The sequence below is a fragment of the Bubalus kerabau genome, chromosome 21 (assembly GCF_029407905.1).
Source record: "Bubalus kerabau isolate K-KA32 ecotype Philippines breed swamp buffalo chromosome 21, PCC_UOA_SB_1v2, whole genome shotgun sequence".
Classification (NCBI taxonomy): Eukaryota; Metazoa; Chordata; class Mammalia; order Artiodactyla; family Bovidae; genus Bubalus; species Bubalus kerabau.
This window is the reverse complement of record NC_073644.1, coordinates 35,862,426-35,886,008: the sequence shown is the minus strand read 5'-3', so window position 1 is coordinate 35,886,008 and position 23,583 is coordinate 35,862,426. Positions and strand designations below refer to the sequence as shown.

At 42.0% G+C, this 23,583-nt stretch overlaps 1 protein-coding gene across 2 annotated transcripts in view; it reads left to right on the top strand.

The window, feature by feature from the left end:
* The window catches only part of LAMA3 (laminin subunit alpha 3), a 260,738-nt gene that overhangs the window by 207,588 nt on the left and 29,567 nt on the right, over positions 1 to 23,583 (top strand). For both annotated transcript variants that reach the window (XM_055558991.1, XM_055558990.1), the window contains 14 exons: positions 663 to 779; positions 2,014 to 2,168; positions 2,419 to 2,560; positions 3,396 to 3,498; positions 5,848 to 5,964; positions 6,049 to 6,228; positions 7,017 to 7,159; positions 10,111 to 10,281; positions 11,927 to 12,078; positions 12,238 to 12,400; positions 12,822 to 12,955; positions 13,678 to 13,822; positions 16,886 to 17,005; positions 17,648 to 17,781. In XM_055558991.1, the coding sequence (XP_055414966.1) occupies positions 663 to 779; positions 2,014 to 2,168; positions 2,419 to 2,560; positions 3,396 to 3,498; positions 5,848 to 5,964; positions 6,049 to 6,228; positions 7,017 to 7,159; positions 10,111 to 10,281; positions 11,927 to 12,078; positions 12,238 to 12,400; positions 12,822 to 12,955; positions 13,678 to 13,822; positions 16,886 to 17,005; positions 17,648 to 17,781 (1,976 nt within the window). The remainder of the gene's footprint in view (positions 1 to 662; positions 780 to 2,013; positions 2,169 to 2,418; positions 2,561 to 3,395; positions 3,499 to 5,847; positions 5,965 to 6,048; positions 6,229 to 7,016; positions 7,160 to 10,110; positions 10,282 to 11,926; positions 12,079 to 12,237; positions 12,401 to 12,821; positions 12,956 to 13,677; positions 13,823 to 16,885; positions 17,006 to 17,647; positions 17,782 to 23,583) is intronic.

Below are 23,583 nucleotides of genomic sequence, written 5' to 3'. Positions count from 1 at the left end.
GGTAATATGGTTAACTCCCAAAGCCTCTGCAAGTAACACCTCTGTTGGATTATGCCAAGGGGAGGGAGCAGGACCCAATTTTATGGATCTCTGAATTCTGGCAGCCTCCACCCTGGTTTTCTAAGGTCTTGTGTGCTTTCTTAGTAAATTTTTTTTTGGCTGCACCATGTGGCATGTGGAATCTTAGTTCCCCAACCAGGGATTTGAACCTGCGTTCCCTGCATTGGAAGTGCAGAGCCTTAACCACTGGACCGCCAGGGAAGTCCTCCTGTGTGCGCTCTTATTGCAACGCCCCTACACCTTCATCAGGACCAGCATGTAGAGTGTACTGATGGTGCTGATTTGCTTAGTTCAACTCCCTCCACCTGATCCACTAACCAGAGCTTCACTGTGCATCCACCTCATTGGGCTGGTGGGCCCTAGCGTAGAAGCCTCCTCCAACGTGACAGCGGTTGTTTTGTTGGCATGCAGCCTGCAGAAACTATGACATCGCCTCCACACGACAAATTGAACTGATGTCTCATGACTTAGGAGTTTCCTAGATGATCTTTAAGTTCAAGATGACATTTTAACTCTGAAATTACCTCTATGCTGTTGTCCAATAAATATGCCTGTGCCTTCTGACAATATGTCATGCAGCTCACAGATCTTTTTCTCTGCAGAGACAAGTTAAGGAAATGAATTCCCTCCAGAGTGACTTCACCAAGCGTCTAGCCATGGCAGATTCTTCCTTGATGCAAACTAATATTGTCCTGCAATTGATGAAGAAAAGCCATGAGGTAGAGGCAAAACTTGTTTTCTAGAAACTCGAAAAGCATTTAAATTACATTTCGAGGAACTTATAAGATCGGCTAAACATTTTTTCCCTCAAATATATGTCTTTAGATGGAAGAAAATATACCAAAATGTTAACAGCGGTTGTCCCTTAGGGGAGGGGTGAATGATGTGTCTTCTTTTTTTTTTCTCCCAAACTTTAAACTTTTTATTTTGCGTTGGGGTATAGCTGATTAAGAATGCTGTGGTAGTTTCAGGTGAACAGCGAAGGGACTCAGCCATACATACACATGTATCCATTCTCCCCCCACCCACCTCCCGGCCAGGCTGGCAGGTAACATCGGTTATCCATTTTAAATATAGCAGTGTGTACATGACCTTCCCAAAGTCCCTAAGTATCCTTTCCCCCCAGCAACCATAGGTTTGTATTATACCTATTTGCCTATCTACCTAATTTGCCTGAAATAAGCGAATGTTACTTTTATAACAAAAAGAAATTGTGCTAGTATTTTTTAAATACCATTTTCACCAATGAGATGAATAAGGTCTGAGGAGCTAATATAAAACAAAAAAGGGACTCCAGTTGATGATACTGTATTGTATAACTGAAATTTGCTACAAAAGTATAATTTAAATCTTCTCACCTTCACCCCCCAAAGAAGGTAAGGGGATAAAATATGAGGTGATTGATGTGTTAATTCGGTGGGGGGAATCCTTTCACAATGTGTACATATATCCAATCATCACTTTGTACACTTTAAATTTCTTACAGTTTTATGTCACTTATACCTTCTTGAAGCTGAAAAAGCAATTAAAAATAAAATAAATCAGGCATACATTAATTAACAGAAGACATTAGGACTGGTAAGAGATTGGCAATATTTCTCATAAGCCCACTGGGCATTTTGAAAATATCTTTTATGATTGCTGTTTCTAAATCAGAAAAAGTGTTTAGGTTTAGTACAGTGATACATTAAGGATAATAATGTGCTTTCATAAAATTTATCAAAGTGGGTACCCACCGTATGGAAAATGCTCAAAATGGTGGTGAAACTTGGGAGAATATTCACAGTGCCACTGTGTGAAGTAACCAGGGAGTAATTGGTGTAGTGAATGGGCTCAGGAACCAGTGTCTCATTGTTGCTTCCTGGAAACCTCATTTATGACAGAGTTCAGGAAAATGGCATATCCATGCTTTGCTTAAATTGACACTATCTCTTGTTTACTTGGAAAATACAGGAATATGAAAAATTAGCTGTCACTTTAAATGAAGCAAGACACGAACTAAGTGACAAAGTGAGAGAACTTTCTAGATCGGCCAGCAGAGCATCTCTGGTGGAGGAGGCAGAGAGGCACTCGCAGTCCCTACAGGAGCTGGCCAAGCAGCTGGAGGAGTGAGTGGGCCGCCTGGGGGTCTGACCGCAGGGGCTGCTGGAGCCTGGTAGGAAGTACGGACCGGCCGGGGGGGAGGGGGCAGCACCCAGGGCCCAGGTCTGAACCCAGCTGATTCCCAGCTGCATCTTTGGAGCAGAGCCTCGGAGCCCACAGCCCCGAATCTCCATCGGCCAAATGAATGGGGAGGTAAGGGGGCTTGGCTGCAGGCAGAGGCCACCGCTGGAGCCCTCCTCCTGCACCATCTTCCAGGATCAAGAGGAACGCCAGTGGGGATGAGCTGGTGCGCTGTGCTGTGGACGCTGCCACTGCCTACGAGAACATCCTCAACGCCATCAAAGCGGCTGAGGATGCGGCCGACAAGGCCACCACTGCATCTGAGGCTGCTCTCCAGGTGGGTATCTGCTGTGACACCTTCTCTCAACACACTCTGGAGATGACTCACTTTTCTGTTTCCTTTCTGTGTGCACAGGGAATAGAAAAAAAAACAAAGCTTATTTTAGCTCAGAATTTGTTATCTAGAATAGACTTGAACTTGCTCTAATATGTCATTTCTGTATTTACTTGAGTTTTGGATAAACATAGCCCAGTATTCAAAATCATTTGTAAAACCAGATAATAATCACCCTGATTATTGATGTTGAACCATGAAAGTATTATACCCTGATTCCTACCAGGTATGCTTTTAAGCTGTGTGATCAGGTATCATCATTTGCCAAAGAAGAGATTTTTGTACACCATTTGAGAACAATTTATTTCCTGTCATTTGTCATTCACCTGGGCATGTCTGTGGATCCTATGGGATCTGAAGTGCATTATATAATAGGCCTATATCTAAAAATAAAGAACAAATTATTAACTGTGAGTGAATTAATGAACAGACTTCTTGGAAGGTTGAAGATTTTTAATCTCCCAAAGATTAAAAGCCTGAAAGTAATTCAGCTCTGTCCTCTAGTATTGCAGAGGGCGTTGTACAAGTGACAGTGAGAAGATGAGAAGGCGTCACATAATTTATCATTATGTCAACAGTGATGGGTCCACCTCCCCAAGCCACAAATGTCTACCTAGAGCCCTAACTGTAGCTTTTAAGGAACAGTCTTTTTAAACCTTTGCTTTATCTTCTAACCTCAGTTTTTAAATATTAAAGTTAAGGGCTAGGATGAAAACTCTTACTCCGTATTTCCTAATGTATGTATCACATTTAAGACTGATAAATGCTTTGCTTTCAGACAGTAATAAAGGAAGATCTTCCAAGAAAAGCGAAAACTCTGAGTTCCAACAGCGATAAACTGTTAAACGAAGCCAAGATAACACAGCAGAAGCTACAGCAAGGTATGGAAGGGGTGGCTATTGGGGTCTGGGATAGTCAAGGGCTTGGAAACAATCTATGAGACCAGGAGCAAATGCACTTCTTGAATCTCAGTGTCCCTGTAGGTGGTACTTTGTAAATACATTGATTTGATGTGTCTACCCTTCCCAGGTGGCGCTAGTGGTAAAGAATCTGCCTGCCCATGCAGGAGATGCAAGAGATATAGGTTCGATCCATGGGTTGGGAAGATCCCCTAGAGAAGGAAATGGCAACCCACTCCTGTGTTCTTGCCTGGAAAATCCCATGGACAGAGGAGCCTGGTAGGCTACAATCCATGGGGTCACAAAGAGTCAGACACGACTTTGCAACTGACTACCACCAGCCAATATTCTAACAGAAACCAAATTAGTTAGAATCTCATGAATCTAAATAAATCTTGAGACTGATAGGCTTGTTTGGGTCTGGCCTTGGATTTGGGAGAGAGGATTCTTCATTTAGTCCCATATGCCCATAGTGTTGGGGACCCACGTAGCTTTGAGGTGTGTTCAATGCTGCTGTCTTATTTAAGGCCCAGATAAGTAGCTTCAAGTCATTAGAGCAACTGCTTCAAAATTTCTTAAGCTCTAAAATCTTAGTAAGTAAAAGCACCAAAAATCACTACCACTGTGATATATGAGGATTTTTAAATTTTTGCCTTTGAATTTTTCCCGTTATTTAATTTGATTAAAAAAAAATCAAACCATCTCAATTTCACCAAATTCCTGTGTTCAGAAAATGCTGTCCCTTGATTTTTCTCTGGTCTCCTGTAGTCATTCATAGGTGAGCAGGTATCTCAGTTTGTAGCCCTCATTCACCTTCTTAATCCTTTCAAAGTGATTAGATACCCTCTACCAGTAAATAAATACATTTATTTATCATTTTCATTTTTAAAAATGAAAATGAAAAATAAATATGAAAACATGAAAAAATACAAAAAAAATGTAGTCTGCCTAGCACATTTCAAAGATTAAAATTTCCTGGTATGACCCCTGTTCTCTTTACAAAATTTGAGCTAAAAGGTGAAGATGTGTGTTTTTGGAAGGATTAGGATGTTAACTACATTGTTATTTGAACCAGTCCTGGAATCACAGTTTAAGCCACGTGTCATCAACTCGACACTAAAGCATTCACTGGTGGTTTTCCATGACCCCCAAGGGGCAATATTATCAGGTAGAAATGCCTGTGAGCTTTGTTCCTTTCACTGAATATGTCCTTGAATGTGTCGTTTGGAAATGAATGGGAAGGTGCCTGCTTTGTGTGCGTGTGTTTGCTTCAGTGGGGCTCGCTCAACAACATTCCTTTACTCTTTTTTTAAAAGGCATTTTATTTACTTCTTTATGGCTGAGCTGGGCCTTTGTGGTTGCTCAGGCTTTCTCTAGTCGTGGAGAGCAGGGGACTGCTCTGTAGCCGCGGTGCGCGGGCTTATTGCAGCGGCTTCTCTTCTTGGCGAGCGTGGGCTCCAGGCCGCTCGGGCTTCAGGAGCTGTGGCACATGCACTCAGCTGTGCTCCCAAGCTCTGGAGCACAGGCTCAAGGGTTGTTCCTCGGCATGTGGGATCTTCCTGGATCAGGGATCAAACCCCTGTTTCTTGCATTGGGAGGTGGACTCTTTACCACTGAGCCACCAGGAAAGCCCAATATTTCTTTACTCTTGACCAAAGGGGCATCCCTTATGCATTATTCATTCATTAATTTATTCATACATTCATTCACTTGTTCCATAAATATGTACTACTATTTTACCCCGAAGAGTATTTTACCCCAAAGAGTGCCTGGACACAGCAGTGAATAAGATAGACACATCCCTTTCCTTGGGTGTCCCTCATATCTCAGTTGGTAAAGAATCTGCCTACAATGCTGGAGACTGGTTTCGATTCCTGAGTCTGGAAGATCCCCTGGAGAAGGAAACAGAAACCCACTCTAGTATTCTTGCCTGGAGAATCCCATGGGCAGAGGAGCCTGGCGTGCTACGGTCCATGAGGTCGCAAGAGTCTGACATGACTTAGAGACTAGACCACCACCACCATCCCTTTCCTTTACTAAGCAGAGACTTTTGCCCTGAGCAGAGCGGAAGTTAAGTCTTCCCTTGAGTTGGTAGGCCTTTCCCTTTCTTCATGTGCATTTCCGAGGAGCCTGGTACCACAGGCTCTGTATGCTCCTGGCCTCTGTAATGGAGGACCTGGGGGTCTAGGAGCAAGCAGCGGGCATCTTGGGGATGACCCCTAAGATGCAGGTCTGCTCAATGCTGTGCAGACCCTGGCTGCTTCAGGGGCCACCAGTACCCATGGAGGATCCAGATCTTTAGGGTAATTGCCTCTTCCTACTTTATTTCAGAAATCAGCCCGGCTCTCAACAACCTGCAGCAAACACTGAAAACTATGACAGTTCAGAAAGGCCTGATAGACACCAATCTCACCAGCATCCGAGGTGATCTTCATGGAATACAGAGAGGTCAGCCACTCCCTAACCCACTGGACTTGGCTTCTTTGTCAAACATTTTAGAGACTTACGCATCCCTGTTTGTATGTGCCTTAGATGACATCGATGGCATAATCAGTAGTGCAAAGAGCCTGGTCAGAAACGCCAATGACATCACAAATGAGGTTCTAGATGGGCTCAACCCCATTCAGACAGATGTGGAAAGAATTAAGGATACCTATGGGAGCACCCAGAGCGAAGACTTCAACAAGGCTCTCAGTGATGCGGATAACTCAGGTAGCAGGTGTTCTCTGGCCAGGATGTATTATCTGTTTTCTCCATCATTATGTGCTTTGGTCCGTTGTAATTTTTCCCCAGTAAAATCTGATCTTAGAAATTAAAATATTAAGAAGAAACTTCACATGATCCATTCAAAGAATATGGCTATTCTGTTAGTTAACAGGACCAAGAAGGACTTTGGAGGAGCCAAGGTGATTGGCAGTGGAAAGAATCAGAGCATGTGAAATTCCTTAAAAATTTTTATTGACTTAAATAATTTTGCCTGTGTCACACATGATTAGAAAAAAAGCCTGTATATTTTGAAAAAAAATTCATGAAATATTGCTGTTGATTTTCCCTTTTATAGAGTGGAGATGTAGTCCCTGAATCATGACCACTTGGATTATGATTGATATTAAAGATCAAAAAGGAAAGATTTATTTTTTAATTTATTAATTTTTAATTGAAGGAGAATTACAATGTTATGTTGGTTTCTGCCATATATCAACATGGATCAGCCATAGGTATACGTATATCCCCCTCTTGAAAGATTTACTTTTTATAGTGTCAAGAAAGATGATTTGATATCCAGAATAAAATCTACGATGTATTTATATATTATACATAGAAATATGTGTAACATATATTTCTATAATAGGAAAAAAGTATTACCTGATTCTGAGTCATCCTATCCAATGTGTGGGACCCAAATATACCACTTGACAAATACAACCCACGAGAACATCTCTATTTAACCTTTTCTCAACTCACAATGATAAATTTCTGTTTCATAATCTCACCAACAGTGAAGAAATTAACTAACAAACTGCCTGATCTTTTGAGTAAAATTGAAAGTATCAACCAACAGCTGTTGCCACTGGGCAACATCTCTGACAACGTGGACCGCATACGGGAACTAATTCAGCAGGCCAGAGATGCCGCAAATAAGGTGGGTGTGTCTCCTCATTGCCAGGCACCAAGGCTCATTCTTTGATAAGTTACTCTATTAGAGTTAATGAAACTAACTCTATTAGTTTCACTAATTAAGAAGTGAGAGATATCCAGGTACCCAAGAATCAGTTGTCTTTCTTGCCCAAATTCTTTAGGTGCTCCCCATGTGAAAGTTCATTTCCTCCCATCATCTTTCAGAAGTTCACATCATCTTCATCCCTTAAATGACCTGGTATGCCGGAAACAGTGGTTTCCTTTCCGCTGGCTTATGCAGGCAGGAAGCAGGGTTCTCCTCCAGGCTCTATGCAGTAAAGTGTTATTGCAAGTTCAAGTAAGGGTTCTATGATCAAAATGTGTAGATATGATACTGCACAAGCCCTATCTTCTCACGGTAACTCGGGAATTGTAGAATCCACTTTCAGTGAGGATGGAGGAGTGGTTCCTACCCACATGGGCAGTGTTCTGAATATGAGATTACAGCAGTTTTCCTTCATTGGAAAGTTCCATCAACCTTTCTTCTAATTTTAATCTGACATTATTTACTTGAATTTCTTCTCTCCCAATTTGTTTTATCCTAAAATAATGTAAATGAAATATTTTGTATTTTGTAGTCAACTCCCTATGAGATATTTGGAGATTAGAGGGATGGAAACCAAGTCAGAATATCATTGTCTTTGAGGCACCATGGTTGATTTCTAGGCTTATATTCCTTACTTTGAGCCTCAAAATCTGCCTTTTCTTTTAAGAAAGAGAACTTCCAACACAAACCCTTTAGCAGAGAAGCAAAGAGCCTAAGGCACAGTTTGGCAGAAACCACCCTCTTCGTACCCATACACGTCTTATAAAAAGCCAATGGAAAAGAGTGTACTTCTAGCTTTTGCCCCTCTACGTTCTTCCACTAATTTAATGAACAAAATATGAAGTGTATAAATAGCACAGAGGTTTAGCGCTGATAACCAAGGCAGACTGCCTTGCTTCTTTGTTTTTTAATGTTTATTTATATATTTGACTACATCAGGTCTTAGTTGCTGCTCGTAGGATCTTCACTGCAGCATGGGTTTCTCTCTAGTTGTAGCGTGTGAACTTAGTTGCTCTGAGGCATGTGGGCTCTTAGTTCTCCAACCAGAGACTGAAGCTGTGTCCCCTGCATTGGAAGGTGGATTCTTAACTACTGAACCACCAGGGAAGTCCCCAGACGGCCTTGTTTTGATCCTTGCTCTGTCACTTACAAAGCTAAGACTAGTTTCAGTTCATAGATAGATAATATTTCACAAAAGTATTAAAGCACACATGAGAAGCTGTGTGGGAATCCAGATCCAGGGTAGTGGTGCCCTCTGAGAAGGGAGAGGCGACTAGGACTAGGGTGGGCTATATAAGGGGCTTCAGTTATAACAGTAATGTTTAATTTCTTAAGATGGTTATGCATATGCAGGTATAGTCTCTATTTTTGTGTGTTCATGAAATGTTTTCTTAACTAAAAATTTTTTTTAATGAGCAAGAGCTTTCCAAGTGACAAAAAACAGAAGGGCATGCCATAGACTCAGGATGTGTGGAAAGTATGAAGGGCTGAGGGCAAGAAGAAGAGACAGGTGTAAAATGAGCCTTGAGTGTTGTGGGGGAGCTCTGTCCCCATGGGCACCTTGGGGTGACTACAGCTCAGGCATCACTAAGCACCCCTGCCTGATACCTGCATAGACAGGGTCCTCCGTAAATACATGCTTGGGAGATAAAATGTAGAGGTGATGTAAGTATCATTCCTAGAGTTATTCTTTAGATAGTTAGGGAATATTATTTTCTGTGTTTTAATGCAGAGCTACCCAAGGGGATCCACAGACCAGAGCTAGTCAGATGTTTGTTACTGCTCCATTATATATAAGTACAAAATTGTGAGTAAAGGCTTAGAAGCTTTCAGTAACTTGAATTGCTTCAATATCCCAGAATGGGATCAGCAGGCTTGTATTTTGCGCACTTTTTCATTTCATTTTTCTAGTATTTAAGTTTTCATATATTTTACAAAAGTATTGGTCCAGGGCAGATAACAGGGGGAAAAAATGGTCCTTTACCCTGAATTTAAGAAGCACATTTTAGAGAGCCTCGATGCACTTATTTTTAAGGACTGAGTGCCTATAATAAATGCAACCAGAACATGTAACATGTTAAAGAGAAATGATTCCTTAAAGAGTTAATTCTTTAAAAAAATATTTTGATGTATTGTACATTGACTATATCATATTGAGTGGTTCCATACAGGTTAGCTCATTTGCACAAAAACCTTCTGGGGTTGGAATAATAGTAATTATTATTAATGTTATATATTAATAGGGCTATAATACATATTAGCAGGGTTAATTTAATATTAATATTATAACCCTATTACTAATTTTATATATAATTAGAGTTTATATTATAATACATAATACTATTACTAATAGGATCATGATATTAATCCTGTTATTATGTATTTTAACTCTATATGTATAATTCCCTATATTACAATTATATTATGTATTATATAATATTTATATCATATATTGCATATTATATATCATATTTATCACATTATATATGTAAAACCTCATTATTATAATACATTAATATATTATGATGATGGTGGTGGTATTATTATGACATTAAGATGGCTAATATTATATTAATATTATAACCATAATAATGATGGTAATAATTTACTATAATGATTATTGTTGCTGGCACAGACAACAGAGTACACTTCCCAAAGACCCTTGGCTTGTAGGCAGGAAGAACAGGAGGGCTTTACTCCGCTACTCCTGGAGCAGCCGCCTGAGTGTAGACTCCAGGCCGAGGGGGCAGCTATACACCTTCACTCCCTATCCTAGCCACTTGGGAGCAGCTACAGTCAGAAGCCTCCACCCCGAGCACCCCACCTTTCTCCCCTGGACCAGCTAACACCGTGGATCTGGTCCCTCTCAGGTTGCCGTCCCCATGAGATTCAACGGTAGATCTGGAGTTGAAGTCCGGCTGCCAAATGACCTGGAAGACTTGAAAGGATACACATCTCTTTCTTTGTTTCTCCAAAGACCTGAATCAACAGAAACTGGTGGGACCGAGAATATGTTTGTGATGTACCTTGGAAATAAAGATGTAAGTATTGCTCTGACATTTCCATGGTTTTTAAAACAGAATATGGCTTTTGAGGTGCACGACACAGCCATGTGACTGCCATTGGCATGGCAGGAGGAGATTCCACTGCCTCTGATGGCTCCATGGGCGATCTCTCATCAATTTAAAGTTGCTTTTGGAGGTGGGGACCTAGAAGCCGTGCTAGATGGGCCAGCATGTGAGCACATGTGTGTGTACACCTGAGCACGTCCATACCTGGGGCTGAAGATCAGCACCCTCCCCTCTCAACCAGGCAGCAGTATCAAGGCTTTCTGGAGATCAGAGCAGCTCTTCCTCACTGCTCTAGACTCTGTCCTCTTCTCAGGGCGCCCAGCCGCAGACCCTCCCATGTCTCTGGGGTGGAGACCCTCTGTGAATGGGGCCTGGAGAGAAATTAAGCCCCTCCTGCCTCATTAGTGAGAAATCCAGTTGCTTCATTGCTATAATTCCAAATTCTTTAAACCACCACAGTTATAGATATTTTAAGCAGTTTATTTTAGCTTTTAATTCCTCCTCTTAAAATATATCTCTTCCACCTAAGTGTCAGAGGAACAGGTAATCAGTGACTAGGTTATTTATACATGAATGGAAAAGAAATGGGCACCCCAGGTGGCTCAGTGGTAAAGAATCTGCCTACCAGAGCAGGAGATGCAAGACATGTGGGTTTGATCCCTGGGTCAGGAAGATCCCCTGGAGAAGGCAATGGCAACCCACTCCAGTATTCCTCCCTGGGAGATCCCACGGACAGAGGAGCCTTGCAGACTACAGACCCTGGGATCACAAAGAGTTGGTCACGACTGAGAGACTGAACACACGCGTGTGGAAAAGAAATGCCTGAAGTATGGTTCTTGAAAATTCTGGGCAGTTAGGAAATTGCTGGCCGTCACTAGTGGACACTGTATTTAAGGATTCCTAAGATCAGCACTGTTGTTGGTTACTCGTTCACGCTTCAAGGATTGGGGATTTATTTGTAACTTTCTTATGACTCTGCTTTGTATTATGGCAGAATGTACATGACTTTATTCCTTCAACAAACTTATACCATGTATCTACTACGTGCCACACCCTGTATTTATGTAAACAAAAATTTGTGTCTTGAATGTACTTAATGTGTACTTAAAACAGGTTAAAATAGTAAATTTCACGTTATGTATATTTTACTACAGTTTTCAAAAATTTGTTTTTACCTTAAGGTGCTCACATTCTAATAGGGAAGAAAGATCCATACACAGCTGACATGATAACATAGAGAGAACAAGCATACCCAGAGTATTGAGGGGACCTTGTATGGCATAGGAAGAGCATAAATGGCTTATCTTCTTCCCAGAATGAAATTGAATGGCAGCCTGAGCCTGTATCTGGTTCATCTTTATGTCAGGCGCTTGGCAAATACTTGCAGATTGAGCGAATGGAGGAGTGGATAAATGAATGCCCTCCTGATAACATGAGCAAAGACAGCCCGGACATTAATTAACTGTGCTGTCTGTATTATTTTATACCAGAATGTACCTCATTCATTCTGTCTGCCCAGGGCTGACTACATGAAAGCTGTTATCTATTTGAAATGCACCCTCTGGGGATGGTGAGTTCGAAGAATATGGTATGTTAAATGCTTTGGTGTCTCCAGGCTTCCAGGGACTACATCGGCATGGCTGTTGTAGACGGCCAGCTCACATGCGTCTACAACCTGGGAGAGGATGAGGCTGAACTCCAGGTGGACCAGACCTTGACCGAGAGCAAAACTCAGGAGGCAGTGATGGACCGGGTGAAATTCCAGAGGTATGAGTCTGATTGATTACGGCTCTTTGGTAATCTGACCTGCGGTCACCAAATCTTAATTTTATATTGCTGAACCCCCTTTTAGTACTTTAGCTTTAATTTCTTTCATCTCCTCATAAATCTTTTATAACTTTATTTTCTGACTTATTTTTTAAACAGAATTTATCAGTTTGCAAGGCTTAATTACACCCTAAAAGCCACCTCCAGTAAACCAGAAACACATCAATTCCATGACATGGATAGTGGAAATAGCAACACACTCCTCAATTTGGATCCTGAAAATGCTGTATTCTATGTTGGAGGTTACCCATCTGATTTTAGAGTAAGTTTGAATGTTATTTCACAGAATGGAAATATTTAAAATTTAATTTGGCATAATGATGTTTTGATCAGTTATATATAAAATGGATTAGTGATATATTCTTAAAGCATCTATAGTGATAATTACTAAACTTATTGAATTATTTTATATGCAGTGATCTAGGTATAAGTGTATAATTTAAATAAGCATCATTATCATTCCTATTTCACAGATGATGAAACTGAAACAGGGAGGTTGAATAACTTGCCCAAGATCAGACAGCTAGAAAACAGCGAAGCCAGGGCATCTGTCTTCAGGGTCTGCATGCTCACCCCTAAGCTATATTGATGGTTAAAAGCGATAGAGTTAAACTGTTTCTTGGTCAACCTGATCATTGTCCTTTGTTCAATTAGTGAAAAATTTTTTGTTGTTTTTTTTTCAGCCTCCTAGTAGACTGAAATTTCCTCCATACAAAGGTTGTATTGAATTAGATGACCTCAATGAAAATGTTCTGAGCTTGTACAACTTCAAAAAGACTTTCAATCTCAACACAACAGAAGTGGAGCCTTGTAGAAGGTAAATAAAACCTAGAAGCTGATGTCTCTCTGTGATTTTGCAGTCATATAGCATAAAAAGCATATGTAATTTATACTTAAGGAATGTAAATTAAATAAGGAAAAGTCTTTCTTATTCATATAAAATATTAGATGGACAGAATTTTCTTGATTTTGAAAAAAGTAAATCTTCAGTTTTTGGTGCCTCCTACCACAAAATATCCAGCATTAGATGGTGCCTGATTTAGGGCACAAACTATTTATTTACTGTAAATTTTTTAAAAAGTAAAACAGTAGTCCATAAATAACACTATGACTTTGGCATATGAACCTATTTGAAAGTTGCTGCCTTGAGCTTCTGACTTACCCCAAAGTTTAAAAGATTGGGAAGATTCTAATATGAGACAGACTGAGTATTACTCAGAATAAAATTATATTTCATTATATATTATTTCTTACATTGCAAGACCTTCAGCTGCTGGGTCACGTCTTCCTAAGCAGGTGTTTGCAATAGGGTCTCCTGAAGAGCATCTCTGTTGAGGTAGAGTTTGATCATTGTAGAGTATAAGAGCAGATCCAGGAGATACAGTGGACCATTTTAACATTAAATTTGAAGATGTTTCCTCTTTAACAAAACATGACAACTTGATTGCATAGGCTTTGCTCGCTTTTTCATCAATAAGCATAGTTTCCTGGCAGTCTTTTGCTGCTGTGTTCTCACTTAATGGTGATTGGTGTTGACAGGAGAAAAGAAGAATCAGACAAAAATTATTTTGAAGGTACAGGCTATGCTCGAGTTCCAACTCAACCAAACGCCCCCTTCCCCACCTTTGGACAGACGATTCAGACCACTGTGGACAGAGGTTTGCTGTTTTTTGCAGAAAACCAGGTAACCTATGACAAGCATCCAGATGTTACCAAATACGTCCATTCATTTGAACAATTTTGGGGTAACTGAGTTATTATAAACAAACAGTGTATCTGAAAAACAATGTGCAAATGTTAGCTGCATCCTTTCCCTTGGCCCTACTCTGTTGGATTGGCCAAAAAAGTTCATTTCCATAACATTTTATGGAAAAACTCAAACTTTTTGGCCAACCCAATACTTTCTTTGGCTATGTGAGTGTGTGTTGGTAAGGCAAGTCATCCAGAGTTTAAGAAGATGCCACCAAAATGTGGGAGAAATTGCCACTTACCCATTCTGTTGTTGTTGTCAGTTTTATTCTTTGAAAACTGCTGTTTGCCTAATAATAATTGCTTATTCTGCCTAAAAGAAATGTTAAGTCTTCCTGGGGTGTCTGAAAGCTAAGCTGTTCGACCTCCTGCTGTTTGCTTCTTGGTCTGACTCTTTTCAGGCCGTAAGAGATTTCATCTCTATCTGCCTGACCCTTGACTTTCCAAGACATGGAGGCTTCTCTGTTTTCAAGCAGCTGAGGTTCCTGGAGACCATTCTGACATCTAGTTTAGAAAAGGCCAAAAGTGACACTATGTGAGTGATCGTCAGCACCATCTGCTGGTAGATAGGCCTAGACTTAATCTCTCTAGACAACAAGCTCTTCTTGAAGATGCTGCATAGGACATGTCATTGTTCAGTCCCTCAGTCATGTCTGATTCTTTGTGACCCCATGGACTGTAACACACCAGGCTTCCCTGTCCTTCACTGTCTCCCAGAGTTTGCTCAAACTCACATCCATTGAGTCAGAGATACCATGCAGCCATCTCATCCTCTGTTACCCCCTTCCCCTTCTGCCCTAAATCTTTCCCAACATCAGGGTCTTTTCCAATGAGTCGGCTCTTCGTATCAGGTGGCCAAAGTATTGGAGTTTCAGCTTTAGCATCATTCCTTCCAATGAATATTCAGGGTTGATTTCCTTTAGGATGGACTAGTTGGATCTCCTTGCAGTCCAAGGGACTCTCAAGAGTCTTCTCTAGCACCACAGTTCAAAAGCATCAGTTCTTCAGTACTCAGCCTTCTTTATGGTCCAAGTCTCACATCCATACGTAACTACAGGAAAAACCATAGCTTTGACTATATAGACCTTTGTCAGCGAAGTGATGTCTCTGCTTTTTAATAAGCTGTCTAGGTTTGTCATAATAGCTTTTCTTCCAAGGAGCAAGTGTCTTTTAATATCATGGTTGCAGTCACCATCCATTGTGATTTTGGAGCCCAAGAAAATAAAATCTGCCACTGTTTTCATTTTTTCCCCATCTGCTTGCCATGAAGTGATGGGACTGGATGTCATGATCTTAGTTTTTTGAGTGTTGAGTTGTAAACCAGCCTTTTCACTCTCTTTTTTCACCTTCATCAAGAGGCTTGAAGAAATGTGGATCAGTCCATGGGATTTTCAGTTTGAGAATGCAGGATTGATATGGAGCTTTAGATTTTAGCAGACACTTTGCCTACAGGATGGGGACACAGACCTGGTCCACCTCTCCTCTCTTGCGGTTGTTCTGGGACTCCTAGGGAGAGTCCAAGGCTGAACCAGTTCTGATGGTTTGGGGCATCCTGACCTTCCTGAAGAATGCAGAGAGCTGAGAAGTCACACAGCACCTTCAGAGCAAGGCAGTTGTTTTCCGCAACAATGTCTTCTTTGTACTAGGTTTGGCCAAATATTTTGTAAGATGCTACAGAAAAATCTAAATGAACTTTTTGGTCAACTCAATACATTTTGAAGTTCTTGGAGACTAAGAATCAGAAATACTATTTATATTAGAAGAAATCTTATGAAATGCCATTAGTAACCAGATAAAAGGAGCTTTCCTGGTAGCTCAGTTGGTAAAGAATCCGCCTGCAATGTGGGAGACCTGCGTTCAGTCCATGAGTTGGGAAGATCCCCTGGAGAAGGGAAAGGCTACCCACTTCAGTATTCTGGCCTGGAGAATTCCATGGACTGTTTAGTCCATGGGGGTCACAAAGAGTTGGACACGACCGAACGACTTTCACTTTCACTTTTTCACTTCCAATCAGATATGAGAAAATGATCCCCAGTGCTGCTGTTACGTAGGATGAATTGATATTATTCTGTTCTTTGTGAGTGTGATGAACCCTCCCTGACTTTCGAGAGCAAAGCTTAGCATCCAGAGAAGGACTGACTTTCCTTTTAGGTAAGGACTCTTGTTGGGCTTCCCAGGTGGCACCCAGTGGTAAAGAAACAAAAACAAAAAAAGCCCACCTGCCACTGCAGGAGATGTAAGAGACATGGGTTTGATCCCTGGGTTGGGAAGGCACTGGAGGAGGGCACAGCAACCCACTCCAGTATTCCTGCCTGGAGAATCTCACGGACAGAGGAGCCTGCCGAGCTACAGTTCATGGGGTTGGAAAGAGTCAGACATGACTTAGTGAGTAAACAGCAACAACAAAGCAACCGTTAAATGGAAGATAGAGGAGAAATAGGAATACATCAGAAAACAGATGGAGGAAAGTGGGGTTTGAAGAGACCCTACCTCTCTCCAAAATGTGCATGCATGCTAAGTCGTTTCTTTCACCAGGCAAGAGTACTGGAGTGGGTTGCCATTTCCACCTCTAGGGGGTCTTCCAAACCCAGGGATTGATTGAACCCCCATCTCTTACATCTCTTGCATTGGCAGGTGGGTTCTCTACCACTAGCACCACCTGGGAAACCCCTCCAAAAGGTAGCAATCATATTTTCCAATGATATTCGTGATCTGTATCTTTTCAGTTGCCAGTTTTACACGCTGGTTATAGATTGGTATAAAACAAAATCATGACAGTAGTGAGCATTTATTGTTTCCTTCCTGTGTGCTGATTACTGTATAGATTGTTTAACAGGATTGATAGGATTTAGCCGTCATCCCCATCCAAGGAGTTGAGTATTAAGCGCTGTTGTTCCTTTGAACTAAGAAGGCAGCTGAAGCTGAGAGCAGGCTGGAGTCTGAGTGCATGTGGCTCTGCCTGAGAATTCTCCTAATCTACATTGTCCCCATGCTGTAGGATCATTTCATATCTCTGAATGTGGAAGATGGTCGACTCATGGTGCGGTACAAACTGAATTCAGAGCCGCCTAAAGAAAAAGGAATCAGAGACATCATAAATGACGGGAAGGATCATCTGGTACATCCTTTGAATCTGTTTATCTGAATCCTTTAAGTTAGTGCACAGAACACTTTTCTTTTAGATTAACTTATTAACTGAGAGACATATCCTTTTAAAATCTGAACATTTTGCATGAAATATAACATCCATATGGTGTAGATAAAACATGATTAATTTCATGGATGTATGTATATATATGGCTGAGTCCCTTTGCTATTCATCTGAAATTGTCACTATCTTGTTAATCAGATATACCCTGATACAAAATAAAAAGTTAACAATAATAAAATATTTTAACATTAAAAAAAATGATTAATTTCAAATGCAAACATTTCGGGAATGCCCTGGAGCTCCAGTAGTTGGGCACCAAGCTTTCACTACCAAGTATGCAGGCTCAATTTTTGGTCAGAGAGCTAAGGTCCTTCAAACTGTGTGGTGCAGCCAAAACAGACAAACAAACAAATGCAAACATCTCTATTTAAATTTTTATTATTATAATTTTATGCAGATGTGCTACTGTGCTCAGATCCCTTGTATTAATATATATACCATGTATATAAATGAATCTGAAGGAAGGCAAAAACATAATAGCTCTGAACCATCATGAATAGAATTATTTTATTTCTCATTGCTGGCTGATTCATCTCTCATTTATTTTAGGTTCAGATCAAAATTGGAAAAGTCCAACAACGTATGCGGATAAATGTGGATATTCAAAGCGTTAAAATTGAAGATGATATATTTGATTTCAGCACATACTATCTGGGGGGAATTCCCATTTCCATCAGGGAAAGGTAAGATGATCTTTTTTCAAAGAAGCAAGTCACCTGTCTTAATAGTTATGATTGCTACTGATAAATCTGCCTTGTTTAATTCCAGCAAAAAACAAAGAATTACTTTTCTGTATTAATAGTGTTAGCCAACAGAGTACAACAGGCTGTTAATACTGGGTAACAGGCCTGGCTGTTTGAAAGCTGCGGGGGTCAGGGGTCGGGGTAGCGGGAAGATGAGGGAACAGCGTGCCACTTCATTGTCATTCCTGGGAGGAGAAGCACTGCGTGAGTAGACTTGGTGTTGACAACACTGCCATCAAAAACAGGGGCTATGTCCTGGGGCCCTTGTGGACTTCCCCGGTGGCTCAGATGGTAAAGAATCTGCCTGCAGTGTAGGAGACCCAGGTTTTATCCCTAGGTCGGTAAGGTCCCCTGGAGAAGAGAATGCTACCCACGCCAGTATTCTTGCCTGGAGAATTCCATGGACAGAGGAGCCTGACGGGTTACAGTCCATGGGCTCGCAGAATGTCAGACATGACTAAGCAACTAACACTTTGACTTGGGGTCCTGGTTGGTACAGAGGAGAGCACAAGGGGGCACTGGGCACAGAAGGCTGGGGCACTGAAGTGTCTCCTAGGACATGAGGCACATTTGTATTACCTGCCCCTTATGTGTGTGTTATCGGGGAGGGACCAGGGGCATGACTGTCTCGGATGAATGGATACACGAATGAATTAAATTAACTTGAATGGAAGTAAAGTTTAATGTGAATGAGAAAAACAAACACCACTCTGAGGATACACTTAAAAATAACTTTCCCATTTTGTTCGTTTGTTTACATCCTTCCAAATGGCTGACAGTGATGTGTGGAAAGAAGATTCCTTGGAAGGGTTACTACAGCCTCATGACTAAGCTAAGAGAGCTCCCAAAATGTTTGGTGATGATTGCTTTCATATGAGATGTGAGGCTGGTTAACTCTTCCTGATTTATCCATCATTTGGAAGGAGCACTAGATGTGATTTATGAAGTGTTGTGCCAAGGTGGTCTTCTCAAATCCTTATACATTTGAACAGCTGTCCAGCCTCAATAAGGAGGCACTAATCTTTGTCTTAAAGTTGTCTGGGGACTTCCCTGGAGGTCCAGTGATTGACAGTTAGCCTTCCAATACAGGAGATGCAGGTTTAATACCCGGTCAGGGAGCTAAGATCTTACGTGCCTCCTGACCACAAACCCAAAATATAAAAAAGAAGCAATATTGTAGCAGATTCAATAAATACTTTAAAAAAATGGTCTACATCAAAAAGATCATAAAAATTAAAGCTGTCAGGGTTGCCCCCAAAGACAGAGATGCAGGTGAGAAAGTTCAGCACTTTAATAGAGTTTGGGAGTGAATGTCTTTCCTCCCTAGGTTCTTTGAACTAGAAGGGACCTTGTGGATCATGGTATGTAACCTCTTAATTTTAATGTAGAAATTAAGAGAAGAGGTAATATTAATATTTAATATAATCAGTACTAAATAGCAGTTCAACCTTGAATAGCTAGTTATGAATGGCCAGTAAACTTGGTTTTATTCAATTAAATGTAATAAAATTGAGTAACCTAAGGCAGCACCATTCACACGTTGGAGGCTCATTTGTTTGCTAATTGCACAAGCACTCATTGGGTTTCTAATGCCATTAGGTAGTGTGGTCAGTTCTGGGATGATGATGAACAGGGAAGAGTCTCAAGTATAGCAGAAGGGAGACAGTAGAACAAGGCCAGTGCTTGTTCAGACGGGAAGCTCAGGGTGATGGGGACCCAGTAAAGGAATCTATCTACCCATTTAGGGTATCAAGAAAGTGGTCTCTGACTAGATCTGAAAGAACCTGACATAGAAAGGTAACATATGTAAAGAGATAAGAACCAAAGTGTGAACTCTTAAGAGACACTATGAGGCAGGCCCTTGTGGCTGGTGTGGGAAGCAGGGGCCAGACCACAGAGGATCTTGAAAGTCACAGTAAGGACCACTGGGGGCTTCCACAGAGAATAGGACATGATCAGACTTGGGTTTTCAGTAGCTTGCTGTAGTGCAGGATGCAGATTGGATTAAGAGGGAAAAATCAGAGGCAGGTGGAGAGGTTTGAAGATGAGTATAACAGGTGAGAGACAGGTGGTCTGCCCACAGAAACGACAGTGCCGATGAGGAAGAGAGTGGATTCTTGTTATGCTTAGGGCAGCAGATGGGCAGTGCTGAAAGGTTGCTTGGGTTTGAAGAATAACAAAAAAAAGTGCTCAAGAAGGACTTTGATCTAGCGCTTGGACAGATAGCCAGCACCAGCAGAGAAACAGGGTGGTGAGCTCAGTCTGAGACAGGCTTAGTCCCAGGAGACAGCAGATGGAGCTGCCTGGAAAGGACTAGATGGAAGGCCTTGACCTCTAGAGAGACGTCCAGGCTGGAGCAAGGGTAAATGAAGCTTGAGAACAGGTGGCTACTGAGGTTATGGGGGCAAGTAGGCTCCCCCAGAGCAGCAAGGGAGTCTCAGAGGTGTTTGCCTCTGTGTGGCGACAGCAGAAAGTCCACAGCCCATGATGAGGATGTTGGCCAAGCAAGGTTTACTAGGAAAAAGTAATGGGTGAGGATCCAAAAAAATGGTTCAGTTTGGGCTTAGCCATCAACGAGTAGGGTGACCTTGGATTAAGTCAATACTCAACCTTTGTCTTTTTATTTCTGTCCATTAAAGAAATACATATATGAGTATTGTGGTAAAGAATTTGCCTGCCAGTGTAGGGGACACAAGAGATTTGGCTTCAATCCCTGGTTTGGGAAGATCCCCTGGAGAAGGCAATGACAACCCACTCCAGTATTCTTGCCTGGAGAATCCCATGGACAGAGGAGCCTGGCAGGCTACAGTCCATATGGTCGCGAAGAGTCAGACATGACTGAGTGTGCACGTGTGCATGTGTGTGTGCATGTGCGCACACACACACATACAGATAGACATATAGAATTTTCCTAGGCATCTGTTTTAGGGTCTTCCAAACAGGGACTGCTTCCTTTTTCTGGGTAGGTTTATACTTTGAGTTTTGAGTCAAACTACAAGGACATGGAACATGCAGGAGACAGAGGCTGGTCAAAAGATTTCACTGAGCTTTTCCTCTCTCTTAAGTAAAATGCTTAAGAGTATTCAGCTGTTTCTGGCCCTGCTTCATCCCTCTGGTGCTGTCCTTGATGGTTCAGAGTCCTGAGACCCCCTTCTGATGTGGGTCACGGAGGATTTCTCCCCAGTGACCCACAGCTGAGTCTGTAGGGGCAACCAGCGGTTCTTTCAAAAAGGGGAGGTGCCCTGAGCCCTGGCAGGGGAGTAGTGGAGACAGTCAATGCTTGAGCCTAACATGGAGAGAAGCAAGCCTTATGTATGTTACCTCTGTGTACAGGAGCGTAGGCAAGAGACCTTGTGAGTGTGGTGTTTTTTCTCTCTCCCTGTAGCGTACCTCCTGGGACTGGGGACCCAGATCTTGGAGTGACTTGTGTAGGATTAGAGTCGGAAGCCAAGCCACAGTCTGTTAATCCCATCTGCTTCCCAGGAGGAGAGCAGATCACCCCTGATGATGCCAGAGATGCACTGTCATCCCTGACAGTGCCTCAGACCAACAAAAAGCACTTCCCGAGGAGTTATGTCGGAGAAGGCAGTGGCACCCCACTCCAGTACTCTTGCCTGGAAAATCCCATGGACGGAGGGGCCTTGGTGGGCTGCAGTCCATGGGGTCACTGAGGGTCGGACACGACTGAGCGACTTCACTTTCACTTTTCGCTTTCATGCATTGGAGAAGGAAATGGCAACCCACTCCAGTGTTCTTGCCTGGAGAATCCCAGGGATAGGGGAGCCTGGTGGGCTGCCATCTATGGAGTCGCACAGAGTCGGACACGCCTGAAGTGACTCAGCAGCAGCAGCAGAGGAGTTATGTACATCGTTGCATCACAGAGTATGATAATATCACATCACAATGAAACGAACTCCAAAACTAAACACCAGGCAAGGATCTGTTAAGCATTTGTTAATACCCAGCACTGAGTTTGGGATTTGATTTTGCTCCTCCTGCTCTCTGAGATCTGCCCACAGTAGGCTGGACCCGGCTAAGTCTTTGTGAACAGCTTGGTCCATGGTGTGTACACATACGCCAGCATACACACCCATTCTTATGGCAGCCTACAGCCCTCCTCAGCCACGTTCCTCTAGCAGGTGTGCTCAGACCTGAATTCTGGAGCAAATATGGAACTCTAGGCCCTCAGATGAGCCAGAGTAACGAGAACATCCCAAGGAATAGTGGAAATGAGTCTTTCATTTTAACATCTCTGCTGTAGGTAACTGTTATGTAGGAAAGAGTCATGATCATACCAGTGCTGTGGGTGCACACCTGTGTAAGCATAAAGAGCAAGGGCTTCAGGTCACACTAGCTTGTGTGACACGCTGACCCCCAGGACCCCAACGCTGCCACCTTCCTTCTGCATGACCTTGTGGGAGTCACTTAACCTTCCCAGCCTCCTTGTACATCTGTAATGTGGGCACAGTGATGCCCTAGCTCTTAGAGGGGTCATGGGATTCAGAGTAAAGGATTTAGCACAGTGCCTGGCACATGCTAAGTGCTCAGTAATGTCAGGTGAGAAAATATCTCCCTTGTGGGGAAACATAGAGGGAAGGGATAGTTAGGGAGTTTGGGATGGCCAGGCACATGCTGCTGTATTTTAAATGGGTAACCAACAAGGATCTACTGTAGAGCACAGGGAGTTCTGCTCAGTTATGTGGCAGCCTGGATGGGAGGGGAGTTTAGGGGAGAATGGATACATGTATCTGTATGGCTGAGTTCTTTCTCTGTCAACCTGAAACTATTGCAACATTGTTAATTGGCTATACTCCAGTATAAATAAAAACGTAATAATAAATTAATTAAATGATAGTAAATTTTTTTTAAAAAAAGAAAGTATTTCCTTCAAAAGGCTATTATGAGGATCAGATAATAGTTGTTGTTCAGCAGCTCAGTTGTGTCTGACACTTTGCGACCCCATGGACTGCCCCACACCAGGCTTTTTCCTATCCACCATCTCCTGGAGCTTGCTCAAACTCAAGTCCATTGAGTCGATGACGCCATCCAACCATCTCATCCTCTGTCAACCCCTTCTCCTCCTGCCTTCAATCTTGCCCAGCATCAGGGTCTTTTCCAACGAGTCGGCTCATCACATCAGGTGGCCAAAGTATTGGAGCTTCAGCTTCAGCACAAAACAGGTGTTCCTTGTCTTCAGCTACCTTCCTTTCCCCTTTACTTTTTCTGCCACCTTATTCTTCCTTCAACCTGTGCTTTATGGAAAAAAGGAATCAGGAGATGTGGATGAGTTTAAAACATGTTGAAACCCAAGAGAGAATGTATCAAAATATTAAATTAATGAGTTAATAAATATTAACATGTGGACAAATAGACAAGCCCCAGGAATGGATATGAATTTTCCTCCTCTCCTGAGGCAAGAAGCCAGTTTTATAAAATCATCAAGTTTGTGCTGCAATGCCCATGAGGATTTGTTTCTTCCTTTTAATGAAATTTAATTTTATGCATATTACATGTAGCTCAGCTGTTTGTAATGAATTGCATAAAAATGAAGGCAGACATCTTTCCACTTAGAAGAGCGTGCCGCTTTAGGGATTAGCAATGAAGTCAGCTTTGTGTTTATCTTAGTACATCATTTGCTTAAGAAACACAAATATTTGCCCGGACTTCAGTCATTTCACGTATGTTAGTGTTTTTGTGTGACATCCGCTCCAGATAGATCCAAAAGTCAAATCAAAGGGGAAA